The 24,310-nt window shown below is 46.0% G+C and overlaps 3 protein-coding genes across 5 annotated transcripts in view; 1 reads left to right on the top strand and 2 right to left on the bottom strand.

Annotated features, from left to right (window-relative positions):
* Positions 1-344: 344 nt before the first annotated feature.
* Positions 345-5,417, bottom strand: socs3b (suppressor of cytokine signaling 3b). Of its 2 annotated transcripts, none has more exons than XM_083688127.1 (3): positions 5,257-5,417; positions 3,647-4,005; positions 345-3,511 (listed from the first exon to the last, which is right to left on the bottom strand). In XM_083688127.1, exons 2-3 carry the CDS (start codon positions 3,773-3,775, stop codon positions 2,942-2,944), a joined length of 699 nt encoding a protein of 232 aa, XP_083544253.1. In that variant the 5' UTR covers positions 3,776-4,005; positions 5,257-5,417; the 3' UTR covers positions 345-2,941. The 2 variants fall into 2 exon arrangements, with proteins under 2 accessions (XP_083544253.1, XP_083544254.1); XM_083688128.1 differs by having other exon boundaries at positions 5,224-5,417.
* A 773-nt stretch (positions 5,418-6,190) lies between these two features.
* Positions 6,191-18,691, top strand: pgs1 (phosphatidylglycerophosphate synthase 1). 2 transcript variants are annotated; one of them, XM_083687910.1, is made up of 12 exons: positions 6,191-6,218; positions 6,497-6,614; positions 9,717-9,927; positions 11,181-11,258; positions 11,436-11,535; positions 12,117-12,306; positions 12,741-12,919; positions 13,586-13,794; positions 13,963-14,254; positions 15,327-15,475; positions 15,735-15,871; positions 18,553-18,691. In XM_083687910.1, exons 2-11 carry the CDS (start codon positions 6,499-6,501, stop codon positions 15,852-15,854), a joined length of 1,644 nt encoding a protein of 547 aa, XP_083544036.1. In that variant the 5' UTR covers positions 6,191-6,218; positions 6,497-6,498; the 3' UTR covers positions 15,855-15,871; positions 18,553-18,691. The 2 variants fall into 2 exon arrangements, with proteins under 2 accessions (XP_083544036.1, XP_083544035.1); XM_083687909.1 differs by lacking the exon at positions 6,191-6,218 and having other exon boundaries at positions 6,486-6,614.
* LOC310817534 (dynein axonemal heavy chain 17-like) overlaps positions 15,892-24,310 on the bottom strand; it is a gene marked incomplete at its 5' end in the record, with an annotated part of 32,237 nt that continues 23,818 nt past the window's right edge. The window contains 14 exons of the mRNA XM_083688170.1: positions 15,892-18,785; positions 19,522-19,747; positions 19,859-20,002; positions 20,109-20,291; positions 20,416-20,598; positions 20,818-20,997; positions 21,125-21,316; positions 21,428-21,655; positions 21,818-21,945; positions 22,029-22,177; positions 22,292-22,485; positions 22,673-22,795; positions 23,949-24,119; positions 24,262-24,306. Of these exons, the coding sequence (XP_083544296.1) occupies positions 18,538-18,785; positions 19,522-19,747; positions 19,859-20,002; positions 20,109-20,291; positions 20,416-20,598; positions 20,818-20,997; positions 21,125-21,316; positions 21,428-21,655; positions 21,818-21,945; positions 22,029-22,177; positions 22,292-22,485; positions 22,673-22,795; positions 23,949-24,119; positions 24,262-24,306 (2,394 nt within the window). The 3' untranslated portion in view covers positions 15,892-18,537. The remainder of the gene's footprint in view (positions 18,786-19,521; positions 19,748-19,858; positions 20,003-20,108; positions 20,292-20,415; positions 20,599-20,817; positions 20,998-21,124; positions 21,317-21,427; positions 21,656-21,817; positions 21,946-22,028; positions 22,178-22,291; positions 22,486-22,672; positions 22,796-23,948; positions 24,120-24,261; positions 24,307-24,310) is intronic.

The following is a 24,310-nucleotide window of genomic DNA, read 5'->3' on the forward strand; positions in this document are numbered from 1 at the left end:
ACAGAGAGACCACATTACCTGAGCTGAAGGACTAGGCTTAGTTTATAACCCTGGGCTAGGGTTAGGGCTAGTCAATATTAGTGACTCTGACAATGCATTCTTTAATCAAGAGATTTACGACGAGGCGGAGTGACGTGAGTGTGTATGTGTTGGGGACAAAAAGTGTTTAAGTGGGTTTAGCTACTGGTTTAAACTACTAAACTACTGGTTTAGTGGGATTCCAGAAAGAGAGAAAGAGGGAGTGAAAAAGACAGAGATGCTGTTTGCAGAAACATTCAATATTAGACTGTTGCGTGTCGCAGAGAGTTATGGCAAATAAAGACAAAAGGAGAATTCGTAAAAATAGTGCTCTTTAATATAAATTATTGAAATACCTTAGAAATATAAATATGTGCAAAGTTCCTTCTTTCATTTCTCTAATGTAATGCTTTTCATGTTTTTTCTTCCATATCTTTAAGCTTGCACTGCCATACTAGTGGCCAGCCTTTGAGTAGAAGTCTTTATAAAAGACAAGTGATTCTCTTCCACACCTCATCAGGTTGGTCTGACATATTGTATTGAATTGAAGTCGTTTTTTTTTCAAGAAGACAAATGCAGCCACAGGCTCTTCTGTGAACTCTGGCCAGGAAGACATGGATATCCTTACATTCAGGTAGTCAAACCCTTCCACATCATCAATAACATCATCATCATCATCATCATCATCATCATTATAGAGAAGTCTTTGCCTCTTGGATAACACCATGAAGAAAGTCTGGGAGCTGGGTTCTGGTTCTGGTTCTCTAAGCTCTAGCTTCCATTCCTCCTATCCATCCCTACTGGATCACTGACCACTGTAATGACTGGATAGGACTCCATCATGTTGCTCTCACCTATCAAGGTGAGGAAGCTTCCTGAGACTATTGTCACTTCAAAGAAGCTCCCTTTCCCTTATCTCCTACCTTCTATCTTAATCGCCCTCTTGACCACTGCACTTCCTCATCCCCGTTCTTCCATGATCCTCACCCCTCCCTCCCCAAATTCCTTTATTTTCCAGTTGTTGTCCTCTCTGTCTGGCTGCCTCTTGGACTAAAAACAGATCTACTGTTTGGTTTGGGCCTCAGCCAAGGCTTTTGTCTGAGTAACAACAGTCTGCTCAATGCCACTGTCACAATCCAGTCCCTCCAGGATTTCGTGGTGATATTTGCGGCTTGATTTTCTGAGGTTTTTTTGCGGCTTCAAATTTACAGGGCAATTTGCAATGTCTTTTTAGAAATGTTTTGTTGCACTTAAAGCAATAAAATGTCATATTTGCTCAGTTCTGACGACATTCTCTTGTATTCCAGCACTACATTGCATAAGTGTACTAAACAATTTGCCCCCACTGTCGTGCAAAACATTGAGAAATAGTTTTGCATTGTCTTTAACTGATATTTTTGTAGGCAAATGAGATGGATTTTTGTTCATTGTTCTGCCTGTCAGCTGTCCACCATCAGCTCCTCACACATGAACATGCTGACAGGGGACAAAAACGTTTGTGGTTTGACGTGTGGTTTGATTGAACCAAATAATGCGATAACAGTGTGGTAATTGTAAAAATTGCGAGGCCTTTTTTGATTAGACCCTTTTATGCAGTAAAAGTGTGGTTATTGGTTAAAGCCCTCACAATGTATGCGAGGAATGGTTGATTCCAATGGTTGATCGCTGAATCGCAAAATCCTGGAGGGACTGACAAAAAAAGAGAGAGAGAGAGGGAGGGGGAGAGAGTGAGGGGACACAGTTAATAAGATGTTCTCATTATCTGAACATCTCTTTTTCTCACTCCCAGACTGCAGTAACATGTCTATCACACACTAACTGTGTTGTATGTGTGTGTGTGTGTGAGTGTGTGTGTGTGTGACGTGTGTGTGTGAGAGAGAGAGAGAGAGAGAGAGAGAGAGAGAGAGAGGCTAGTGGCTGTCACCAGGCCTAATTCCCCCACACCCTCCTATGAGGCAATACTAGTTGGCTTGCAGCAGTGGAAATGTGTACGCCACCAAACACACACACACACACACACACACACACACACACACACACACACACACACACACACACACACACACACACACACACACACACACACACAAACAAACACTCTTTCTCTGCACTGGGGCTCGATGACATTGACTGCTATTCTCCCCGTCTCCCCGTCTTTCTCTCTCTCTCTAAGTCACCCAGTCTCTCTCTCTCTCTCTCTCTCTCTCTCTCTGTCCAGTGAGCCAGTTCTAAATGTCAAACAGAAGAAAGAGGAGAGAATCAATGGTGAGAGCTGGACTTCAGCCACAGCAGTACAACAAATCCAAAAAGAACATTCTGGCAACGTTCCTAAACCAACAGAGAACGTTGTGGCAATGGTCCCCTCATGTGAGGCCTTTGGGTCAGTCTGTCATTGGCATTGTTGACAGCGACCAATCAGTATTTAATATCTGACGAGACTTTGCTCTGCATCTATGCAAACCATGGAGAGCCTTGAACTTTGATCAAAGTCTCATTAGCTGTCAGTTTGATTAGGGGAGGTATCTGTGGTTTCCCAGATGCGGCTTCTCTGAGACCAGAAGGCGGCAACATCCTCTGGATAGACATTGCCTATCTGTGCCTTTGTACAGACCTAGGATCAGCTTATCGTGCCCACATTCTAACCAGGGGGCAACAATGCATTTATGATCTTAAATCAGCATCTAAGGGTTACTTCATTCTACTCCCAAAGACACACACACACACACACACACACACACACACACACACACACACACACACACACACACACACACACACACACACACACACACACACACACACACACACACACACACACACATACACACATACACACATACACACACACAGAGAACTGGTCCTGCTTCACTGGCACCTCTGTAGAGGCCATACTACTGGATCTCCCATAGTTTTACTTGTCCTATCAGATAGGGGCATCATACTCCTCCAGGAAGTCTCTGAGTGTGTGTGGCAGCTGGTCGGTGCGTTCGGCGGCCCCCAGATGTCCATTCAGGGTCTTTCTACACAGGTGCTGCAGAGAGGAGAGAGAGGAGGAGAGGGGACGACGCAGCTCCAACGGGACCCTCTCTCCTCCAGAGTGGATCAGGTACACACTCCCCCCTGCTGCTGTCCCCCCAGGCCCCTCTGGCCCCCCTGCATCCCCCCCAGCCTCTCCGTCTGTCTCCCCGTGTCCATCTCCTCCTCTTCCCATGTAGTGGGCTATGAGCTTGAGCACGCAGTCGAAACGCGGGGGCGTGTGGGTGCAGCGAGGGTCCGGTTGTAGGTAGAACCCCCCTCCCTCGCTGTGGATGCGTAGGTTCTTGGTTCCGCGGGCTGTCTGGACAGAGAGCGTGAAGAAGTGGTGGTGGTCCGAGGAGTCACGGACCAGAAACGTACCGGGGGACTCAGAGCGGAGCAGGGAGCTGGCCTCTCGGCCCCCCACCGCCCCCCAGTAGAACCCACTCTCCTGGAGCTTCCGCAACGCACGTAACACCTAGGTTTGGAAGAATGTACAGTCTCTCAATAACAGCATTAGGTTGTACTCATACACACCACCATTTGTTACTACGGCTCCTGCAGCATGTACAGTACATACTATTGCGACTAAGTTCCCAAAATAGTGACTGACCTGTTGGTAGTGAGCGTGCGAGCTGAAAGGTTTGTAACGGTGGGGGGGCAGGTTTGACCCCTGACCCCTGGCCTCTGGGGGGGTCACGCTGCTCATAGCGGGAGGGTTGCGCCTGCTGTTGGTTACCATGGCGCCCTGACCCCCCGCCTCTGCTTGCTGGCCAAGGGGCAGGGGGTCCAGAGCAGGAGGGGAGAGGAATAGAGGGGGAGGAGGGGAATTGGGGGGTGAGGGCAGAGGGAGAAAGGGAGGAGGAGGGAGGAAGAGAGGGGGGTGGGTTCACAAACAGGGTCCAGAGTGCCTTGACTGTGGAGCCTGATACATCTGGAGTGGGGCTGGAAGAAACCACCTACAATAGACAGCTGCAGAGAGAAGGGGGGAGGGGGGTGTGGAGAGAGAATAGAGAATGAGTGGGGGAGAGAAAGAAAGGATTTTTTTGTTATAATTCTGCTCACATTGTCGACACTACATGCCATGTACAGGCCTATGCTACATCCGTCCTCCCGTCTCCAGCCCAACTACACACACACACACACACACACACACGCTACCATGCATGCAACATGCACACTTACATGCAGTGCATACACACAGCAAATTATTTTCCAGGCCATAGTTGAGAAAATTCATCTAAAGCCACACTGGATGCTGGATGATGCATGGGTACAGGAACCTACAACTCTGTGGTTAGTCAGCAGGTCATTGTGACAATAGGGCTCCATTCGCTAAGTCCATTCATAAAAATATGCGATCAGAGATCCAAACGGACACCCAAAATATGTAGGCTATCTATAGATGGGACTTTGAACCACTTGATTTCAATACAGTTATCACAACAAATTAGGGCAAATTAAATTCGGCAACGTAAGAAAGGATTCGAAAGTATAGGTATTTTTAGCCGAAACTAATTGCTCGATCGCACTGTAGGCCTACAGGCAGAGACAGAAATGTGATACTGTATTCAATTGTCTTCGATCGCGCGCCCCGCGGGGATTTAAGAAACGGGGTCACTGTGAATGAGTCCGGTTCTTTCTCAATAAATAACCTCATCCCCAGAGCGGCCCCGGTTCTCCGGTTTCATCGAGAATAGGGTATCCCGGGTCTGGTCTAGTCGTCTCGCTGCATGGGCTGATCGGTGGTGAACGAGACGGGACCGGGACCGGATGACTCTATGGACCAAGTCGACGAGAGGCGCCATAACGGCATTTTCTGCTGCGGCATCTATTTGCGCTCATACAAATATGACTTTGAACAGGAAAAACGCACACATAGACATTGTAATATTGCACAACAATTAAGGTGTGTAAAGGTCCGTATGCACTGCGCTATAAGGTCTGCAGTTTCAGGTAACGCTGCACTCGTACCAGTGCAAATAGCTCCCTACCGTTGTCTAGTCTATTATAGCCTTATAATGATGCCCGTACGCTATTGCGTTATTTATGCACAGCGGTTGTCTGTTGTAGGCACGTCTTGCACACACACACACACACACACACACACACACACACACACACACACACACACGCACACACACACACACACACACACACGCACACACACAAATACTTGTCTTAACGCACCAGTAGGGGTCAAATCCTGTTTTTTTCTTTTACCTTCAGATGCTTTGTGTCCCGGCTACAGCTGTCCTTTCCGAAGAGAAACAATATTCTAACTCCCAGAGAGTCGCCGTGATAAATCATGTATTAAGTATTTTTATTTTAACCACGGAGGAATGTGGTCATATTGTCAGTAAAGATGTTCACTCTCTCTCCCAGATTCGAACGGAGGTAGTTGTGTTTCGACGGCCAGTGAGTAGAGCTGATATTCGTAAGGCTCCACCTCCTCCTCTATGAGGTTCTTCCAGTAAACACACACACACACACACACACACACACACACACACACACACACACACACACACACACACACACACACACACACACACACACACACACACACACACACACACACACACACACACACACGCTCGCTCGCTCTTGGCAGATTGCCAGTAAATAATCAGTGTGACCTTCTTTACGGGACGATTCCTGGTATTGGCTGGTAGGTCCTCCCTTCCCCTGCTTGCTCTGACAAGGTGAAAAAAGTTGAAGCGTTACCCTTGAGGCATTGAGAATCATTCTAGGCAAGACCTTCTCTAACCAATGAATCTAACTACCAAGGAAACTGATAAACATAATAGATCATATTATTATCACTTATGCAAATATAACGCCTAGGCTCCAGCTATAACATGGGAAATAACAACACAATTGCTTTGATAGGGACACTATCTTTAGGCCTGTATGTAAAGTCCCCCCCGAAAGCCGAATAACCTATTTGGCAATGCAATGAGTATCCTAAATATCTTGGCTTATGATGGAATGGAAAAGTTTTTGTCCATTATAGACCTATAGAAAAAGCAAAGCGCTCATTTAGGGCTTGTCCGCTGGGGGCCGCAGTCACTCTGTAGAGAACAGGGACCCCCGAGTTTTCCCAAAATATTTTAAAGACAGACCATTAGAGAACGCTGCAATTAAAATCAGCCTTTGCATAAGCGGGGGTTAATCAAAATAGGGTGAGCATACTAACACTGGCATACTCCCTCTGTTGTTACACTTTTGATCATAGGCTATAATCAGTTGAAGGCTCATGCTGAAATATACACACATTCAATACGATTAATATTTTAAGTAGCCTAAACAGTTTTTACCCCATTGTACTATAAATAGTACGTTTATTGTAAGAGGATTTTATTTTATTCAAGAGATTTCCCAAGACAATGATTGTACACTGCGCATGATTTGTTCAGGGTGCTGTGCTGATAAAGTTGAGTTGATTTCAACACCGTTGTAGTGATGGCGGCTCCCATGTCGTGGAGGAGGCTGGTGTACTCGGTGTACACACCGGCCCTGACCGGGGTCTTTACCCGAATATCGGACCGATTCTTCCGAGCACGAGACAGAAGGAGAGGGTAAGACACGGAAGCAGACAAAAACGAGACATGACGCTGTTTTCTGCTGTATGCAATAATGACATGACAGCGCTGTCAACCGCTTGTGTAAGCCAACGACGTGTGCGTGCAGCCTGTGTTCTTGCCTTCACAATGTCTCTACGTTCTCTTTCGTAATGTATTTTGTCATTTTTATATCGTGCATCAAACATCATTGCCACACTTGCATATGTTGCAATCGTTTATCGGATTTCCCTTGCTTTTGCGTAGGCTACAGCCAGTACATGCTATGTTCTTGGCGAAGGTTACATAACACCAACAAGCAACTACCATCATCTCTGTTGGTAGTTTTTTCGTTGTCATCCTGTTGTTTGAAAGCTGTGGATTACATTCTATCAATACCTCTTATCTGTCATCTCTCTGCATGTATGCATATGAGCTATATCGCAATGGTCGGAATGAGGAAGTCTCATTTGTTTGGTTTCCCGAAAACCTGTAGCAACTGTCAGCTGAATGTCAATCTTCTGATACAAATATACGCTTCTCAGTTTCACATCAGCTTTCGTAAACTTCTGAGCTAAGCTCTGGCTAGTACACTTCTCTTTAATGCATCCCATTGACGAGGAGGAGTCTAAGCTCAGCAGTGACAAGGTCAGAGTGTAGAAGCAAGGCAGACATGATCCTTCCCCAGGTCAAAACTAGACTCCTCACCTCCCAAGAGCTGAATGGGAAATGAGGCTTAAATAACTCATGGGATGGGGTAAGTGGAAAGCTGCGTCAGGTTTGGTAACATGGGAGCATTGCTCTCACTGCCTCAGTCCACTCAGGTGAGAGATGATGATGAAATTGACAGGGGAAAGGAAGCCATACTCATCATTGCTGCATCCCAATTATCCACCCTTCTCAAGTATGGACGTGCACTCTCCCACATACATTTAAAAGTAGAGATGCACTGATCCGATACTGAACATCAGTAAAATGCTGGATCGGGAATCGAGATATGGAATGCTATTTACCGATCCGATGCCATGGTGCAAACTGTCATAAATTTACCAAATGTGCATCACGGACTGACCGCTGCACAGCTGAGATGACACACGAGTGTGGTGACAACTGTAACAACCATGTCTGTGGTCTGGAATTACTTCCCACTTGAGACATACCAGTAAAACTGCTTGTTGCAGAAAGGCGGGTATTGGCCAATACTCAAAGTTCAGTACTCGGAATCGGTATCAGCAATGATAGTCATATCGTTGCAACCCTATTTAAAAGCACATGACTGATGTTAGTTTGTGCTCTTACACCAATCCATTCTATTTTAAAGCCATGTAGAGAAGTGCCCAAGTGCACACTTCGGGAGAAATGGGATGCAGCACATGTGCATTAAAGGCTTCTCTTTGTACCCCTGACTCTATGAATAGTGGAATAGCAGATGAGGGGAGGAGTAGAAGATGGAAATGTGTGTGTTGCCTTTATAACTTGGCTGTAATGTGTGTGTGCGTGCAGCCACACACAAAATTGACTTTGTTACAAACATGCTGTAGTTGTACAGTATAGTATCAATTTATGACTCCCACAAATTCTCCCTTTTACCATGGGGGTGTAGAAACAAGTATCCACACAGACAACGCATCAAACTGTAGATACGTGCTGAAAGTTTCAGATATGCAGCCTCTGGAAGATAAAACATTATCATTGTCTATTTATCAAACCAAGCACACACTCTCAGCTTGCTGTGTCACAGCCATTATCTCTCAACCACAAAAGACCACCTCCTATCACTCTTGGGGCCGGTTTCCCAGACAGTTTAAAGCCTAGTCATGGACTCACACTGTCAATGGAAAATCTCCATTGAAGATTACTTTTTTCTGTGTCGGGAAACCAGCCTATGATGTTTAGCCAACCTTTGCTCAGGGGTTAAGACGAGGGTAAAGCTGGAGGCAGTCTTTTACAGTCAACTGTGGTCACTCCCAAATGGAGCTCCATGTTCTGGTTTGTAATTGGACAACAGGCCAGGGGAAATCCCATTATAAAAGTTCAAACCCAGCAGTGGAGACATCTGCCCTCTCATGTTTATTCTGACGGTTTCTCTCAGGTGGTTTTGTGGGTTGAACTGAAACCCAAACATGAACCCATGTAGCTGCCATTGTTCCCCATCTCGTCTGAGCAGCCCTGAGCGTGTGTGTGAGCTCTGAGTGAACTCAGTTTCTACAGAAACACCGGAATTTGTAGAACAAGTTGAGCTCTGTCTGAGGAGGGGTCACAATGTTTTCGGTCAAGGCTCCACCCTTCTTTTGTCAGTTAGAGGAAAGTGTGTGTGTGTGCCGCCAGTTCTAGGTCGTGGAAAACAACTTGCTCATTACTCTTTGCTGATCTGTCATTCTTTGCGCCATGCAGCCTACCCCCTTAACACACACTCACACTTTCCCTCAATCCCCATCCCCAAGAAGTTAATTCAGGCTGGTTCTGGTTCACCATTAGAAATGGTCTTTAGTTTTTATATTTGAGTGTTAGTGTATTACATGATTGTATGGTTTATTATATTTGACTGAATAATTTCTAGCTTTATGAATACTTTTGTTCTATTGATGAATCTAGCTGACCAGTTGATGTTCAGGGCCAGAATGTCTCTGACAACAGTGAGTCCACTCTGAAATGTTGTGTATATGATTCCTCAGTTGTTTATGTGTTCTGTCTTCATTGCTTGATCGTAATTGACGTACAGAGCGAATCGTAGTCACATGCACATACAAACACATGGTCATTGGATTATCTAACTGATTCTAGGAGATATCTCTATCTATATATGAAAATCAGAGGTGTGTTTGTTTGCGCACAATGTATGCCTGTGAGTTAAGGTCCATTGGCTGTAAAACATGGTGCAACTCACTCAACATGGGGGGGGTAGGGAGGACACACACACACACCAGTCAGCTGTATGACTGAGCTCTTTCTTTTGTAAGAGATTTCCAGGAAGTGTTGTTGTTAGTCACTGTGAAAGAGGATTAGGTGTGTAGGGATGAACATGCTGTCACAGTGAGGATTCTGTCTCTGTAGAGTAGCCGACACTTTTGTACACCAACAGTTAATTTGGAATGATTCTGTCTTTGTCTTACCCTATAGTTCCTCAGTGCTGCTCCTGGCCCCTCTCCTGGCGGAGGCGGACCCCTGTCCTCGTGCTGTCACCAGGCCCCCAGGCTCGGCTGGGGTTCAGGGCACTGATGGGCTCCATGCCCGCTTCCGCTGGATGGCCGAGCATGTGCCAGCCTTCAGGGTGCCAGGCACTCACATTCACATCCTCACCTCTCCTGACCAGTTCTACCAGACCATGAAGGTAGGGGTGGGGGTCTGTCAAGGGCAGTGTTTGTTAAAGGGGTACTACTCCGAATTCATTGTTCTTAATGTTTGCGTTAGTCCACTCTATACATTCTCCAAAAATCGTGGTTCTAAATGTCTACGTTTTGAAGGTATCTCGCTTATACCACCTTTCTACCAAAACTTGACTATCTGATTAAATAACTAGAGGACCCACAATTCCTGAATCATGACTGCGTCCAATTGCAGTACCCGTTTCGATAGAAGCTATTGTCTTGCCAGCTAGTAGTTGCATGTCAAAGCGGGGGCAAAAGTGCACCGTGTGATTTGATGAACCTTTGTTCAGTCATGATGAAAACAACATGCACCCTTGTTCAGTCATGATGACAACGACACACACCTTTGTTCAGTCATGATGACGACGACGACACACACCTTTGTTCAGTCATGATCCTTGTAGCACATGTCCCAAAGAATGACACGAGGAATGGTTCTCTGGCAGCGGCGCAGCATTATTTATAGTAGTTCCTTAATATTTTCGATGCGTCGTTCCCCTCTTACTCACCTGCCTGCACCTGTTTGTGTATTGTCATTCTGATCAGTCAGTGGTAGGGAATATGGAATGTGCCCACCGTGTGACAGACTCTGTCTGCTCTCAGCACTCAACTGTGAATATGGAACAATATGGTGTTTGAGTTGGCACACAGGACAAGTCAAAGGTTTGGACACACCTGGCCAAGAGTGTGCAAAGCTGTCATCAAAGCAAAAGGTGGCTACTTTGAAGAATCTAAAATGTAAAACATATTCTGGTTTGTTTAACACTTTTGTTTCCTACATAATTCCATGTGTTCCTTCATAGTTTTGATGTCTTCAATATTAATCTACAATGTAGAAAATAATACAAATAAAGAAAAACCATTGAATGAGAAGGTGTGTCCAAACCTTTGACTGGTACTGTATATATTTAGTGTATGTAATACGCTAAATAGATAATGGAGGAGGAAGAAGAGAGTGTGTGGTTTTAGAGACGCACGACAGCGCCCGAGGCTAGCTAAGCGGTCTGATGCACGACACCCCTAGCGACCCTCTTTGCTCCCTTGTTCTGTCTGTTCTGGCCTGTGATCCGTCTTCGTTTGTCTCCCTCTCTCATTCCTTTGGTCTCCACAAATATAAAAGAATACTACATGTATTGTGCGAGTGTCCGTCTGTGTGTCCTCATTAATTGATCAAAGCACCCTGCAATTATTATGATTTGACTTTTTTTCTCTTCAGGCTCGTATAAAGACAGCTAAGAGGCGAGTGGTGATGGCCTCACTGTACCTGGGCACAGGACCCCTGGAACAGGACCTGGTAAGAGGACAGAACTCTCTCTCTCTCTCTGTGTGTTTGTTTGTAATGTTATGATTCTGGCACTATGCACGTGTAGACCTGAACATGTAGAAAGATGCTCAGTGTTTTGATGGTGTACTTATGAGGTTCATGACCTATAAGGTGTCTGTCTGTCTTAATGTGTCTTTCTGTCGTCAGGTGGACTGTATGCAGGAAGCAATAGAACGGTCACAGGAAGATGGCGATGCCCCTGACCTGGAGGTCTCCATTTTACTGGACTACACACGTGGCTCACGAGGTGTGTGTGTGTGTGGGGGGCGAAGGGGCAAGGGGCAATAGTCTTTGAGTGAGAGAGAGAATCGGTTTACAGTAAGTGGGTGTGATATGGCAATATACTCATATCTTGAGGACCATTATCCTCTGCTGTCGTAGGTGCTGTGGTGACATCATTCTTGCTACAGTATGTGAAGTTTGGAAGTAAACCCAAAACACTGGCATTCCAAACACCACGCTCCAACCAACAGAGCCAATTGAATCACTCCCACCTTTTGGCTGCTATGTTCTGCTTTCCTTTTGCCATTACTCTATCTTTCTGTTTCCTGTTATTCAACTTTGTTTATTATTCTCTCTTTCCCTCTGCCTATCCTCTCCTACTTTTCTCTCCATTTTACCCCACCCTTCTTCAGCTTTTGTATTCATGGTGAATTTCACCATGGTTTCAAACATGATCCGATACTAAATGTACATTTCTCTCAGAGGTTTGTCTACTTATCAGTATACCCTAATTTCTCTCCTTAGTTCAATGTATATTCTGTTCTCCCTCTCTCGTTGTCTTTTTTGTGTGTGTGTGTGTCATATGTCTCGTCTCTCTGTCTGTAGGTGAGACTAACTCTAGGACCATGCTGCTGCCGTTATTAAAGCGTTTCAGCTCTCAGATGCGAGTGTCTCTGTACCACACTCCTGACCTGAGGGGTCTGCTACGACTGCTGGTACCCCAACGCTTCAACGAGACCATTGGAGTACAGCACATCAAAGCCTACCTGTTTGACGACAGCATCATTATTAGCGGGTACACACACACGCGCACACACTGTGGCCTGGGGTGGTCTAGCACTACGGCCTACAGTACACACTGTGGCCTGGGGTGGTCTAGCACTACGGCCTACAGTACACACTGTGGCCTGGGGTGGTCTAGCACTACGGCCTACAGTGCACACTGTGGCCTGGGGTGGTCTAGCACTACGGCCTACAGTGCACACGTATGGCATGGGTTTGAATCCGGCCCATGCCCTGCTGACATACCCTCTTCTTACTTTCCTGTCTCTCTCCACTGTCTCTATCCAATAAAGAACAAAATATAAGAGTGGGACTGCCCAAATAAAGAAAAGGGGGGAAAAAAAGACACACACACACACAAACATAAACAGTGATTTGTTGTTGGTATTGTTCTCTTCTCTTCTCATGCCTTCCCCCCCCACCCCTTCCCCCTCCTCTATTCATCAGGGCCAATCTGAGTGACTCGTACTTCACTAACAGACAAGACCGCTACGTGCTACTGGAGAACTGTGGGGAGGTGGCTGACTTCTTCTCAGAGCTGGTGGGAGCGGTGGGAGACGTCTCACTACAGCTACAACCAGACGATACAGTTCACATGCTTGATGGCATGGTACACCCCTACCAAGGTAAAAATACACTCACTCACTCAGTGGTTGTCAGTTTGATCGGCCAGTGAGACAGTTCCTATGTGATTGGTTGTTACAGTTGTTAGTGTCTTGTTTTGACAGGTCATGTAATCAGATGGTGTTACAAATGGAGCCTCTTAAAGCTAAGAGACACACTGTCGGTGATCTGGTGTGTGTGAGAGAAAGGGGAGAAAGTGTGGGAGGGGGAGGTCTGACTGCTTGCTGGTGTGTGTAACTGGAGATTGTGTGAGTGAGAGACTGGAGTGCAGACGGTCAAGATGTTGGGTCGAGTGCTGAATGACATCATGTCTGCAGAACTGGATTCGCATTTGTCATGGATACCACATACAGAGCAGTGATGTCACAGCGTTGCGGGTAAACAATATGGAGTGAGGCACTTGCAGTCACTCAAACACCAACACACTTGTATCAAGTAGTCCACCAAGCTGAGTGAGAGAGAGTGAAAGAAAAATTACGCTAGTGCCCCTCTCTGACTCATGTCTGTGAGCGGCGCCAGGCGCAGTTCTCAGACTCACATATTGACCCGCAGACTCACTGCCTAGAACAACCGGACCTGCTGCACAGACTAACATGCTCTGACTGAAGCCACTCAGCACTTTGTCTTAATTTGACTCACCTCCTCTCTGTGGTTGGTGTCCTATCCAGGTAACCGGGCGGATTTCTCAGCGTCGGCACAGCAACGGATCATGGAGGTGGTGAACACGGCTCGCACGCGGCAGCAGCTGAACGAATCCGAACGTTCCGAGCAAGAGGAAATGGGGGAGGTAGAAGAGGGGGAGGGAGGAGACACCTGGGTTTTTCCTCTGGTCCAGATGAAGCCCCTAGGTATCCAGGTGGATGAGCAGATAACACAGGTGGGGCTCCGGTTTAAAAAAACTAAACAAAAAAACCCCCACCTGACAACAACCAAGAACTTGCATTGTGCATGGCTTATAATATTGTTGGTGTATTTGTCTAATTTGATCCTGTGAGACTCTTGTAAAAACTCTGAATTGATGAATCCATGTTATATTGTATCCTAGCGTTTGCTGACCGATGCAGGCCCTGATGCAACGGTGTTCCTGACGTCGGGGTATTTTAACTTGACACGGGCGTATATGGGGCTGGTCCTGGGCGCGGGAGCAGACTATCGGATCCTCACCGCCTCCCCAGAGGTCAATGGCTTCTTCGGGGCAAAAGGTGTCGCTGGGGCGATCCCAGCAGCGTATATCCACATCGCCAGACAGTTCTACAGTAAAGTCTGCCAGCTGGGCCAGCAGGAGAGGGTACACCTGCATGAGTACCACAGGCCACAGTGGACCTTCCATGCTAAGGGTGAGAAACAAACACACCTACTTGAACACTTCTGGCCACAATGGACCTTTCACTGCTAGGGTCTGTCTGGTTCTCATACACGGCAGAGGAGTGCGCACACGCACACGGGCAGGGTACAAGCTTGGCCCTGACAGTACACTTTATCAGCCCTCTGATTTGACCCTGGATGGTTCTAATTAGCACTGATAGGTTGTGGTTGTGTTGAGTTGTTTGGACTGGTTGTAGCTGTGGTGATTAGATCAGACTGAAGTGTGTTCCAGTGTGACCCACCATTTAATTTCTCTCTCTTTTTTCCTTTTGTCTTCTGTGGTTTATCAGGCATGTTGCGTGAGCGTAAATGGCTTGTCAAGTCATACACCATGGCCTCCAGCCAAGGAATTGCACACACACTGGCTTTCATTCCTGGGTTTGGATAGACTTCGGGGGTTTCTGCATGTGTTAAAGAGTTTCCTTTTAGTTGTGGGCTTGGCGGAACAAAATCCCCTCTGAAACATCAAACAGCCTAAAACAATGCTTTGGGGAATCATGACCGAACTTTCTCTAACCTGCACTTTCCTGTCTTTCACTCCGTGCATCTATAGAAAATGCAATTTTCCAACCAAATTAATATTTCCAAATAAGTATTTTGTGATGCATTGTGTTTTTTGTGAAAACTGCCAAAGCTAAAAGCCTTTAGGACAAACCGTAAGAGAGAGAGGTGGATGAAGGCGCAGGGATGGATGGAAATTAACACACACACACAACACCCTGAGCAGCATCTGTGGAATGTAATTTCATGCTGCCGTAGAGAAGCCTAGCTTATTAGATAAAGCATGACTGGCTGGCCGTTTCCCGTAAGCACAGCAGCACACATTGAAAAAGAGGGATCAGTGGGAAAGGGAGAGAAAATACACACACACACACACACTTGCCCTCACACACAGGCATACCCACTCACACACACATGCACGCACGCACACACACACACACACACACAGCTGGGAGAGAATCAATGACCATAAGTGAAGGTCTGACCCTGACCCCAGAAGGAATCATTGATGTGGGAAACTGCTGTTTCTCTTGCTGTCTGCAGGGCTATGGTACTACTTACAGGGGAGTGACCGGCCGTGCCTGACTCTGATTGGCTCTCCTAATTTTGGGTACCGCTCAGTTCACCGTGACTTGGAGGCCCAGATCGCCATAGTAACAGAGAACCAAGAGCTACAAGCCCAGCTGCAAGAGGTAGGTGGTTCAAATATCCCGATTACAATGGCAGCTTTTCATAATTCATAAACAAAAACAATCTAAGCAAGCAGAGAGAGAGCTGGGCATCCTGCCACTCCCTTTCATAGCAGTGGAGGTAGAAATCGGAGGATAGGCCCATTGTAATGCATGGAATAGTATGAGGAATTGTATCAAACAATCCTCCGATTTCTACCTCTACTGCTTCATACACTTACAATGTTTGGTCTTTCTCCTGCTCTCCTGCTTCCACTCTCAGGAGCAGGAGATGTTGTACCAGAGGTCCACTGAGGTGTCCAGCTCTACGTTCCAGCAGCCAGACAGACATGTCAAGCTGTGGGTCAAACTGGTCACTCCCCTCATCAAGAACTTCTTCTGAAACTCTAACCAACACAGGTACATTACGTACACACACACACACACACACACACACTCACTCTCTCTCGGGCTACTCACTCTGAGCTAATGGAGGTAGATATCGGAGGACAGGCATGTAATGCATAGAATGAGAAATGGTGTCACGTGTTTGATACCATTTCTATTCCATTCATTACAATGAGCCCGTCGTCCGATTTGTGCCTCCACTGTTCTGTACTGATACATGATCATCTTCTTCTCTCAACCCTTACCTAATATGGAATTTCCGCATGCAAACAAACCCACCAAAATGCAGAGTGAAACTGTGTATAGAATGGCAGACGTGGTTTCTTAAAAAAAAATTCCCTAGTCACTACTGTGGGTCCCAGGCCAAACCCGGCTCACACCAGGCCTCATCTACCCAGCAGCCTAGCCATAACCACCCTTACACACTCCAGGTGCCCCACAGCACTAAGTGAGGAAACCTCGGGTCGCTGAGGCAAATTCACTGACCCATCTGATGATGCCTGTCAGCTGAGTGCATTGACATTGTTCAGTGTGTGTGTGTGTGTGTGTGCAAGCAAGAGAGGGAGAGGAATGTGACGACGTATCCTGCCTTTTTGGTAAATCCCCCCTCATTATGGTGATGATGACAGAAATACTTTGGGTTTATTAGACTTGGGTTTTGGCGTGAGTTATAGTGGAGATTTGAGGCCTCACCAGGGCTCTGAGGCATACTGTTAGGAGACAGGTAAGGCTAATCAGGCCAGCCATTTGGAACTGGTTTTCACCACGTGCAGTGACGTTGAGTGATGAACTTAGTTCTCGTCACACCCATCAAACCAATTACATACAGGTTGGTATGACATGATGATGTTAATGCTTTGTATACTGCTTCAGACTGGGTGATCGATCAAAGGGTAAAATACTACAAGAGCTAATGGGAAAACTCAGTTCTTGGCTCAGACCACACGGCTAGACCCAGAGTATGAACTTGCTCTGCTGCCTGATACACCAAGTAAAATATATGAATATTAAAAGTTGTTTCTGTCATTTATTTTTTTTGTACAATAGGCATCCTCCATGTTGCTTTGACCTTGCCCATGTTTTAAGAGCAGTGCAGATGAAGAAAATGAGACAAGGGCTGCATTCGCTAGTTGACCTGAAAGTTACTGATTGGCAGCCATATTAAGGACCGTCGAATTGTGCAAGCCATGAAGGAAAGGAGCTTCAACTGATCAGCTTCCTTTTACAGAGGTTGCATGGATGTAATTTTTGCAGAAGCGTTTGGTTTGAGGGTCAATTTTACCACATAATGCATTGCTCCGATAATTATTTTTAATCACATGTTCTGTGACTTATTATTAACTCAACTGTAGCATGACTGTGTTGAATTTGATGGATGAATACATCTATACAAATGTTACTTGATGTGACTACACGTGATGTCGTAGCAAACACAGATAATCAGATTCACTTTAGTGCTGCTGTTTCCCCTGCTACTTTTCCTCCTGTCCTTTTGAACTTTCTGATGCTTTCAAACGAGGTCAAGGAAAAGTCGCAAGGTAAGGAGAAAAAAGCAGCCATAATGGGGAAGCCAGGCGCCGTTGCAGTTTTTAGATGTAGCCATGGACAGGCAGTGGTATGGGTGACGGTAAACATTAATGGTAGTCTTTACCTGAGAGCCACAGAGTAAGTGATGTGCTGTCATGTGGAACATTGTTTAATTATGGGCTCAACCACACTATGCTGGTTCTTCCGACACTTACATACACATGTCCTCACATCTGTCCACCTCCCATTGGAATATCACCCAGAACAAATACATAGGAATGATTAGGGAAGGGAAAGAGAGAGACACTATCAGTCATTCAGGGCAGGGAATGGCCAGTTTACCTGTGCTTTGTCTAAAAATAGTTTCATCCCCTTGAGCAGGGTAGAGTTCTACAGTATCATGGCTTTAGGGTGTAGATAGTGGTAGTAGAACTTTTGGTGTGAGTGGATAGGCATGGCTTGGGGTGTGTGTGTCATACAAATATTCTATTGTAAGCTATGTATTCCAAGTTCTTATCTGTTTGTCTGACAGAGGAAAAAACAAACAGGGCTCCCAACAATAGCTGCATCCGCTAGCACGGCATGAGGGTTGAAGATAGATGTCCTTATCTCCACCGCAGGCTATTGTTAGACTGCACTGACAGCAGTTTGGAACCCCACCAAATACTTTTCACTTTCACACACTAAAAGGTGTGTGTTTATTCTGTTTACCGAGGTGTATTCAGGGATAGTTTCGTTAATCATGTCTGTGTTTACGCAGCGTGACTCTCTCTGCCTAATGAAATGATGAATAAAAGTGTGGGCAGGCGTGTTTTTCTGGTAGACAGTGCCGCCTAGTGGAATTTGTATAGGAGATGTAATGATGTCGAAAAAAAATGGCAACTGTAGCCATATGCCAGGAAAAAAAAACTGGTATCGTGTTCAGCTAGTTCCTGGAGTGGAGGGGCTGGTGGTTAAATGTAGCCCTCTGTAACACACACACTGGTTCATCTCCCTGCACCACTGACAGCTACAGGATCAAACTGAGAGTAACATTTCTGGTTTTATTATTATAAAAAAAGAAAAGGGGGGGAAAAAAAAAGAAGAAGGATGTTCATATGAAATGAATGAAGCTCTGTCTTTTTTTTCCCCTGTTTTTGTCTGTGTGTGTCTTATACACTGAGCAGGAGGCAAACTGCAGCCAGAACCCACTTGGCGGGCTTCTCTTTGGTCTTGAGGTTGAAGGTCCAGATGTAGGTGGGTCCTCTCAGGCGGGTCTTGTAGACGGGGCAGTCATACATGTTCTTGGTCTCCTGCCGGTCCACTGGCACAGCCTTGACGAAGATCACCGGCATCGATGGAGTCAGCTCCTTTAGCCGTGCGTCTGCAATCACCCCTGTCTGTGTGTCCCAGCGTGCCCCTGCACAAACACATACAGGAGACCCCGTCAACATCAGAAGCACAAGCTGTCTGTGATGCCATTATTACTCCAGACCCTGTAATTGTCTGTTCATCTCCACATCACATTTGTCTGTGTATCTGTGTCTATCAAGCAAATGGACCACTCAATTTACCAATGCCTGAAATAGTAACACTGTGGTTTTCTTGCTATATGTTTTCATTAACTGCAAACATTTGAAAACAGAACAAAATTAATCCACTAGCTGAGGAGAGAGACAGAGAAAAAACTTGTCTAGGACTATTTTGTACATCATCCATAGTTCTCTGACTGAACCATCTGGTAAAATAAAGAGTGAGTGGAGTGATGACAAACACAAGCAGGTGTGATGAAGTGGAAAAGATCACTGGAGGAGCCTTAACTAATAGTTCTTAAGAGAACTCGCAACATTTGTTTACTACTCTACCCACCTCATACAGTCACCCAGTAACTGTACATTGTGTATGTAATATTATCTTTGTAAAATAAAGGAGAATGGGATTTGAAGGTTTGACCGAATCATCTTGCCGTTGTGTGTTATTGACAGACCACAAGGTACGTCCTGGATTTGACTGTGCTATGATTCTCTGTTTCGCTATAATGCCTGGTCTGAATACATTTTTTCTTTTATTGAAGATCTAAGGATTGGTTCTCCAATGGGAAGAGTGAATGAGTCAACCAAACATAAGGGGCAAGATGATGTCACGTGTTACATTACCTTCCATGAAGAGACCATAGATGTAGGCCCCCTCCCTGGGAGGGCTGGTCATGTCCTCGCGGTTCTTCTTGGTCACCTCCACAGACAGACACATCCTGTCCAGAGGCCACTCGTTCTTGCGGGCCATGGACTGCATGATGGCCGTCAGGAACGACTGGGGGTTGAAGAAGCCGGCCAGCCACACTGTGGTGGGGAGAACAAAGTCTGCTGTCCACGCCTCTAACTCCTACACACAGAGAAAACACAGGTGGGATCAGCACAACAAAACCAAGGGGGAAAAGGCTACCAGGTAGAATAGTGTCGAGACTCAGTGGCAGGTCAGAGGTCAGTGAAATACCTTGATCCTAAGCAGTAGGTCAGCGTACCAGCCCCCCAAGCCCTGTAAGGAGGGGTAGGCCAGTTTGTTCCAGGACTCAGGCACTGTGTCCAGGAAGAGAGCATTCCCCAGCTCCTCCATGTCTGTGGTGATGGTCAGCTCACCCTATGAACAGATAGAGGTGTTTCACTCCTCTCCTCGTTTCATTATTTACCTTGTTCCTCATTAGTCACACATCTGGGCAGACAGATGATTGACCACACACACACACCTTGAGCCCCAGGTTGAGTTCTTTGAGTGAACGTGAGATCTCCTTGCTGAGGAAGTTCATCCTCTCACACTCCTGGAAGGCTACTATGACGTAGGGTGTCCTCTCCTCCACCTTACCCATGATCTCTACCATGTTAAAACCATCAGGCAGCTTCTCCAGGATCTCATCCAGTATACCCTTCACCTGCAGACGCGCACACACACACACTGGATTTTAGAGCTTTGTCTTTTCTCATATTTCAATTCAACATGACCTCAAGAAGAGGTCAGTGCTAGTGTGGGGAAAGTGTGTTGACAGTGTTTCTTGCCTTCTCCTCCCGGGACACCCCTCCTCCACCAGAGGCATCAGAGTCTTTGGGCTGCATCTCCAGCACGGTGCGGAACAACTTCTCAGATGTGATGGTGAGGAAGCCGATCTCAGCGTTGGGATGAAGGCCGTACAAGTAGGGGCTCTCAGGTGGCAGCACCTCATCTATGTATGTGTGGTAGCCCTGGACGGACACGGACACACACACACACACTCTGAATAGTTGAATCCTGATACTTTTCCAATGTATGTTTATGTTCCTTCTCTCTGTAAACTGATAGTTTGATGTGTCCATTCTTCTAACACAGGTTTGTTCTGGGGCTGCAGTTTCATGCTGGCTGTGTAGAGTGATTGCAGGGAGGTGGGGGTGTAGTAAGAGAGAGTATGTGTGTGCAGCACTGACCTTGTAGTCAGAGTTAGGTGGGACGGGGAACCCTGGGGCCAGCTGCATTTCCCCCTCCAGCATCTCTGCTCGGACATACTCCTCCAGGTAGGTGCGACACAACTTCCTGTCCCAGTCATCTGTGATGTGGCCGCCATACATGATCTCCCCAAACAGATACCGCAAGTCATCCCACGGTACCTAGAGAAAGAGAGGAAAAAGCAAGGGATAGGGAGATTTTTTTCCCCACACAAGGTTAATAATAAAAAATAAATTTAAAAAAAAAGACAAAAAAGATTTAAAATATGGTTGTAAGTTCAGTAGTTACCTTGGAGTTGGCCTCCAGGTAGTTGTAGAGGACATTGATGGAGATGGTGAGGTCTCCGTTGTTGAAGGGATATGATCTGTTCCAGCCCTGAGCTCCAAACTTGCGTCTCTCCGCCACAACAGCGTGGAAGTAACACAGCGCAAACAGGATCACCTTGAACTCTGACTCCTTAGAGCACATCTCCAGAGTGTCCTGACACCATACAAACACAGGGGAACACAACATTACTCTTAAACTCAATTCAATGTTTTCAAGCGTGTGTGTGTACGAGCGTGTGTGTGTGTGTGTGTGTGTGTGTGTTACCTGGTTGAACAGGTACAGGGCTTTGTGTAGGTTGGCGTGCATCCCCGTAGGCGGTTCGTTGGTGATCTTGATGGCATTTTCCAGAAGCCCTTGCGGGATCAGGTGGGACTCTGGCGTGGGCGCCGGTTCAGCACTCATGTACACACGGTAGTCGTCATGGCTACCGAAGCTGAGACTCTCCACACGCTTGTCCAGGCTGCTCAGCCACTTGGCAACCAGGTGGATGTTCTAGAAGGAGAAGGAGACATCTCCACATTTCACAAACCTAACATTTAATATTTTATTTAGGTTTTAGGTTTAGGTAGGATTAAACAATCTACAAGGATCCATTTACAGAACATTCCTCTATGAAGCATTATGGTTTGGTTAAGGTTAGTTGTGTATTAGTACCTGTAGGATGACCCAGTGGCCCTTTTCAGCGGCCAGGTCCAGAGCTGCTTCAGCCACCACCTCCTGGCCCTGACCCAGAGACACGTTGTGGAACTTTTCATTGTCAAACGTGAAGCCCATTTTCTTACCTGGAGTAGAGGGTAGATTTAATTATTTTGAGGTTGTTTAGAGGTTGCCTGGTGTTGTTTTGTGGTTGTGCATGTGTACAAACCCAGAGCCTCCACGTCTTTGAGTGGGTCCACTCCTGGAGAGAGGATGAAGAACATGGGTGTGGACGAGCTGCTCTCCTCAAACGACACAGCAAACTCCACACTCCTCCCCTCCACATACTTAGTTCCCAGCTTCTCCTCCACAAAGTTCCTACAGAAGCACAGGAGAGGAGACTCTCAAAACAACCATTCACACTGATACACAGCCACTGTGCTGCGCTATAGATGTCATACATCAGTTAGTAATATATAGGAGGACACCTACCTTACTGCGTAGGACATGCGGTCTGGTCTCATACACCGCATCATGCAGAGCTTCTGCAGTCCTGTCTTGCTCTTCCACTCCTGAGGGAACTTCTCCTTCTCTGGAGCCTCCGACTCCACAAACTTCTTCCAGCGTTTCGCTGAGCCCTCGATGTCCCGGTCCAGGTTCTTGAACTCATCCATCTCTGACAGAGCCTGACGCACGCACACACACACACACACACGCACACGCACACACACACACACACACGGTGGATGAGGAGAGTTCCCTCCCCATACTATGTAAGGCACTATATCAGTTCTTTATAAATCTCATTCATGTACCATGTGTGTATATAGAGCAGAGAGAAAGTATGTGTGCGTGTGTGTGTGTGTATCCCACCTTGATGCCGCCCCAGCCCTGGTTGGATAGTAAGTCAACAGGAGAGCCCAGGCCTGCTTTGAAGGGGAAGCGCAGGAGGAAGTCCAGCTCAATAGGGTTGATCTCCTTCTTCATCAGCAATATCTACTCAGGATGGATAGTATGCAAACATATATTTAATATTCATATTCACATATATTAATATTCATTCAGCAAAATGAATATTCTTAACTAAACTTATGCATGAGAGTGTATGTGTGTACTGGAGAGCATGGGCGTAGGATTGATTCTTAATGTGGGGGAGACAATAATGCCAAAATGCAGAATCCAACTTTGGGCCGAGGGTGTGGGAGTATGGTTGGAGTCCTCTTTGAGGAAAATGTGGCCTTCTGTAAGCGCATTTTGTGCAATTCATACCACAAACAGTAGTTTTAACAGTTTTCTTGCTAAATACTTACTCACATCCTTCTTGTTAAATACTTAGTCAAATCATATGTACCGGTAATGATATTGTTGCCCGTTTTTGTCTGTCATGGTCCAATGAAAAAGTGATATGCACACAACTTCTATTTGCGCTATGTGAATGAGAAGGCCTCAAAATCCTTTTATTAGCATGTCTAAATACTCTTTTTTATTGGGGACACTCAGTCCAATCCCAAATTAACCCAAATCGCCTATACCTTATAGGGGCAATCTGGGACTGTTACATACTTTTTTTTTACATTTAAATGAATGATATACTGTATAGTATAACTGTCTTAATTCATCAGAATCATTGCATCCATAGCGCCGTCTATGAATTTGAGAATGGTAACATCTCTCCAGGCCCATTTCTTAGCTATTTACAAAAGATGTGGTGGGGAGATCGAAAAGACAGAACAGAAACAAAAAGACAGAACAGAAACAAACCATCATGGTCCAGTAGCGCACTTCTGTCATGTCGCTTTACTGCCATGCATCTGTCAATTACTGGATATCACTGACTGCATTATAAGATCTATACGTGTGACAACGGGAAAAGTTGAGTTCTTCCAGCAGTTCGATTTAGCGGTCTTTTAAGAACCCACGTGACATGACTCAAGCAATGCCAGAAACTTGATAATCAGGTAGTTGGTCTAATTTTGCTTTTAAATGCAATCTCTTGGATAAAAAGTGTGTGTGTGTGTGGGGGGGGGGGGGGTGGGGGGGGCAAACATGCCATTTAAAAAAAAAGTAAGTCCAATCCATGCTTAATGAAACCTATGCCCCTGCTGGAGAGTACTGTATTCTGGCTGTGACCTCTGGTATGGCCTCTCACCTGGAAGGCCACCTGGGCGATGAAGGTGAGCTTGTCTCTCTCAAACAGGCTGCGGTTTGTGTACATGAACACAGAGAAGGTGATCTGGTCGATCAAGTTGTTCACTCTCTGTTTCACCTCTTCCGCTGGCTCTGTTTTCATGATGGCTACCTCAAACACCACAGTGAATGCCTGTTGTAAAGACCTAGTAAGTTGATCTTCATCATATAAGAAGCTCAAATACTTCACATCATTACAGACATGAGCAGGTCTCATATAATGAGTACTGAAGAGGACAATAAAGCCCCTGAGGTGTTTCCAGATAGAACTTCACCTTCAGGGAGAACTGGTATATGGGGTTGATCTTGTTCAGGTCATTTAGG

This window comes from Argentina silus (assembly GCF_951799395.1).
Source record: "Argentina silus genome assembly, chromosome: 16".
Classification (NCBI taxonomy): Eukaryota; Metazoa; Chordata; class Actinopteri; order Argentiniformes; family Argentinidae; genus Argentina; species Argentina silus.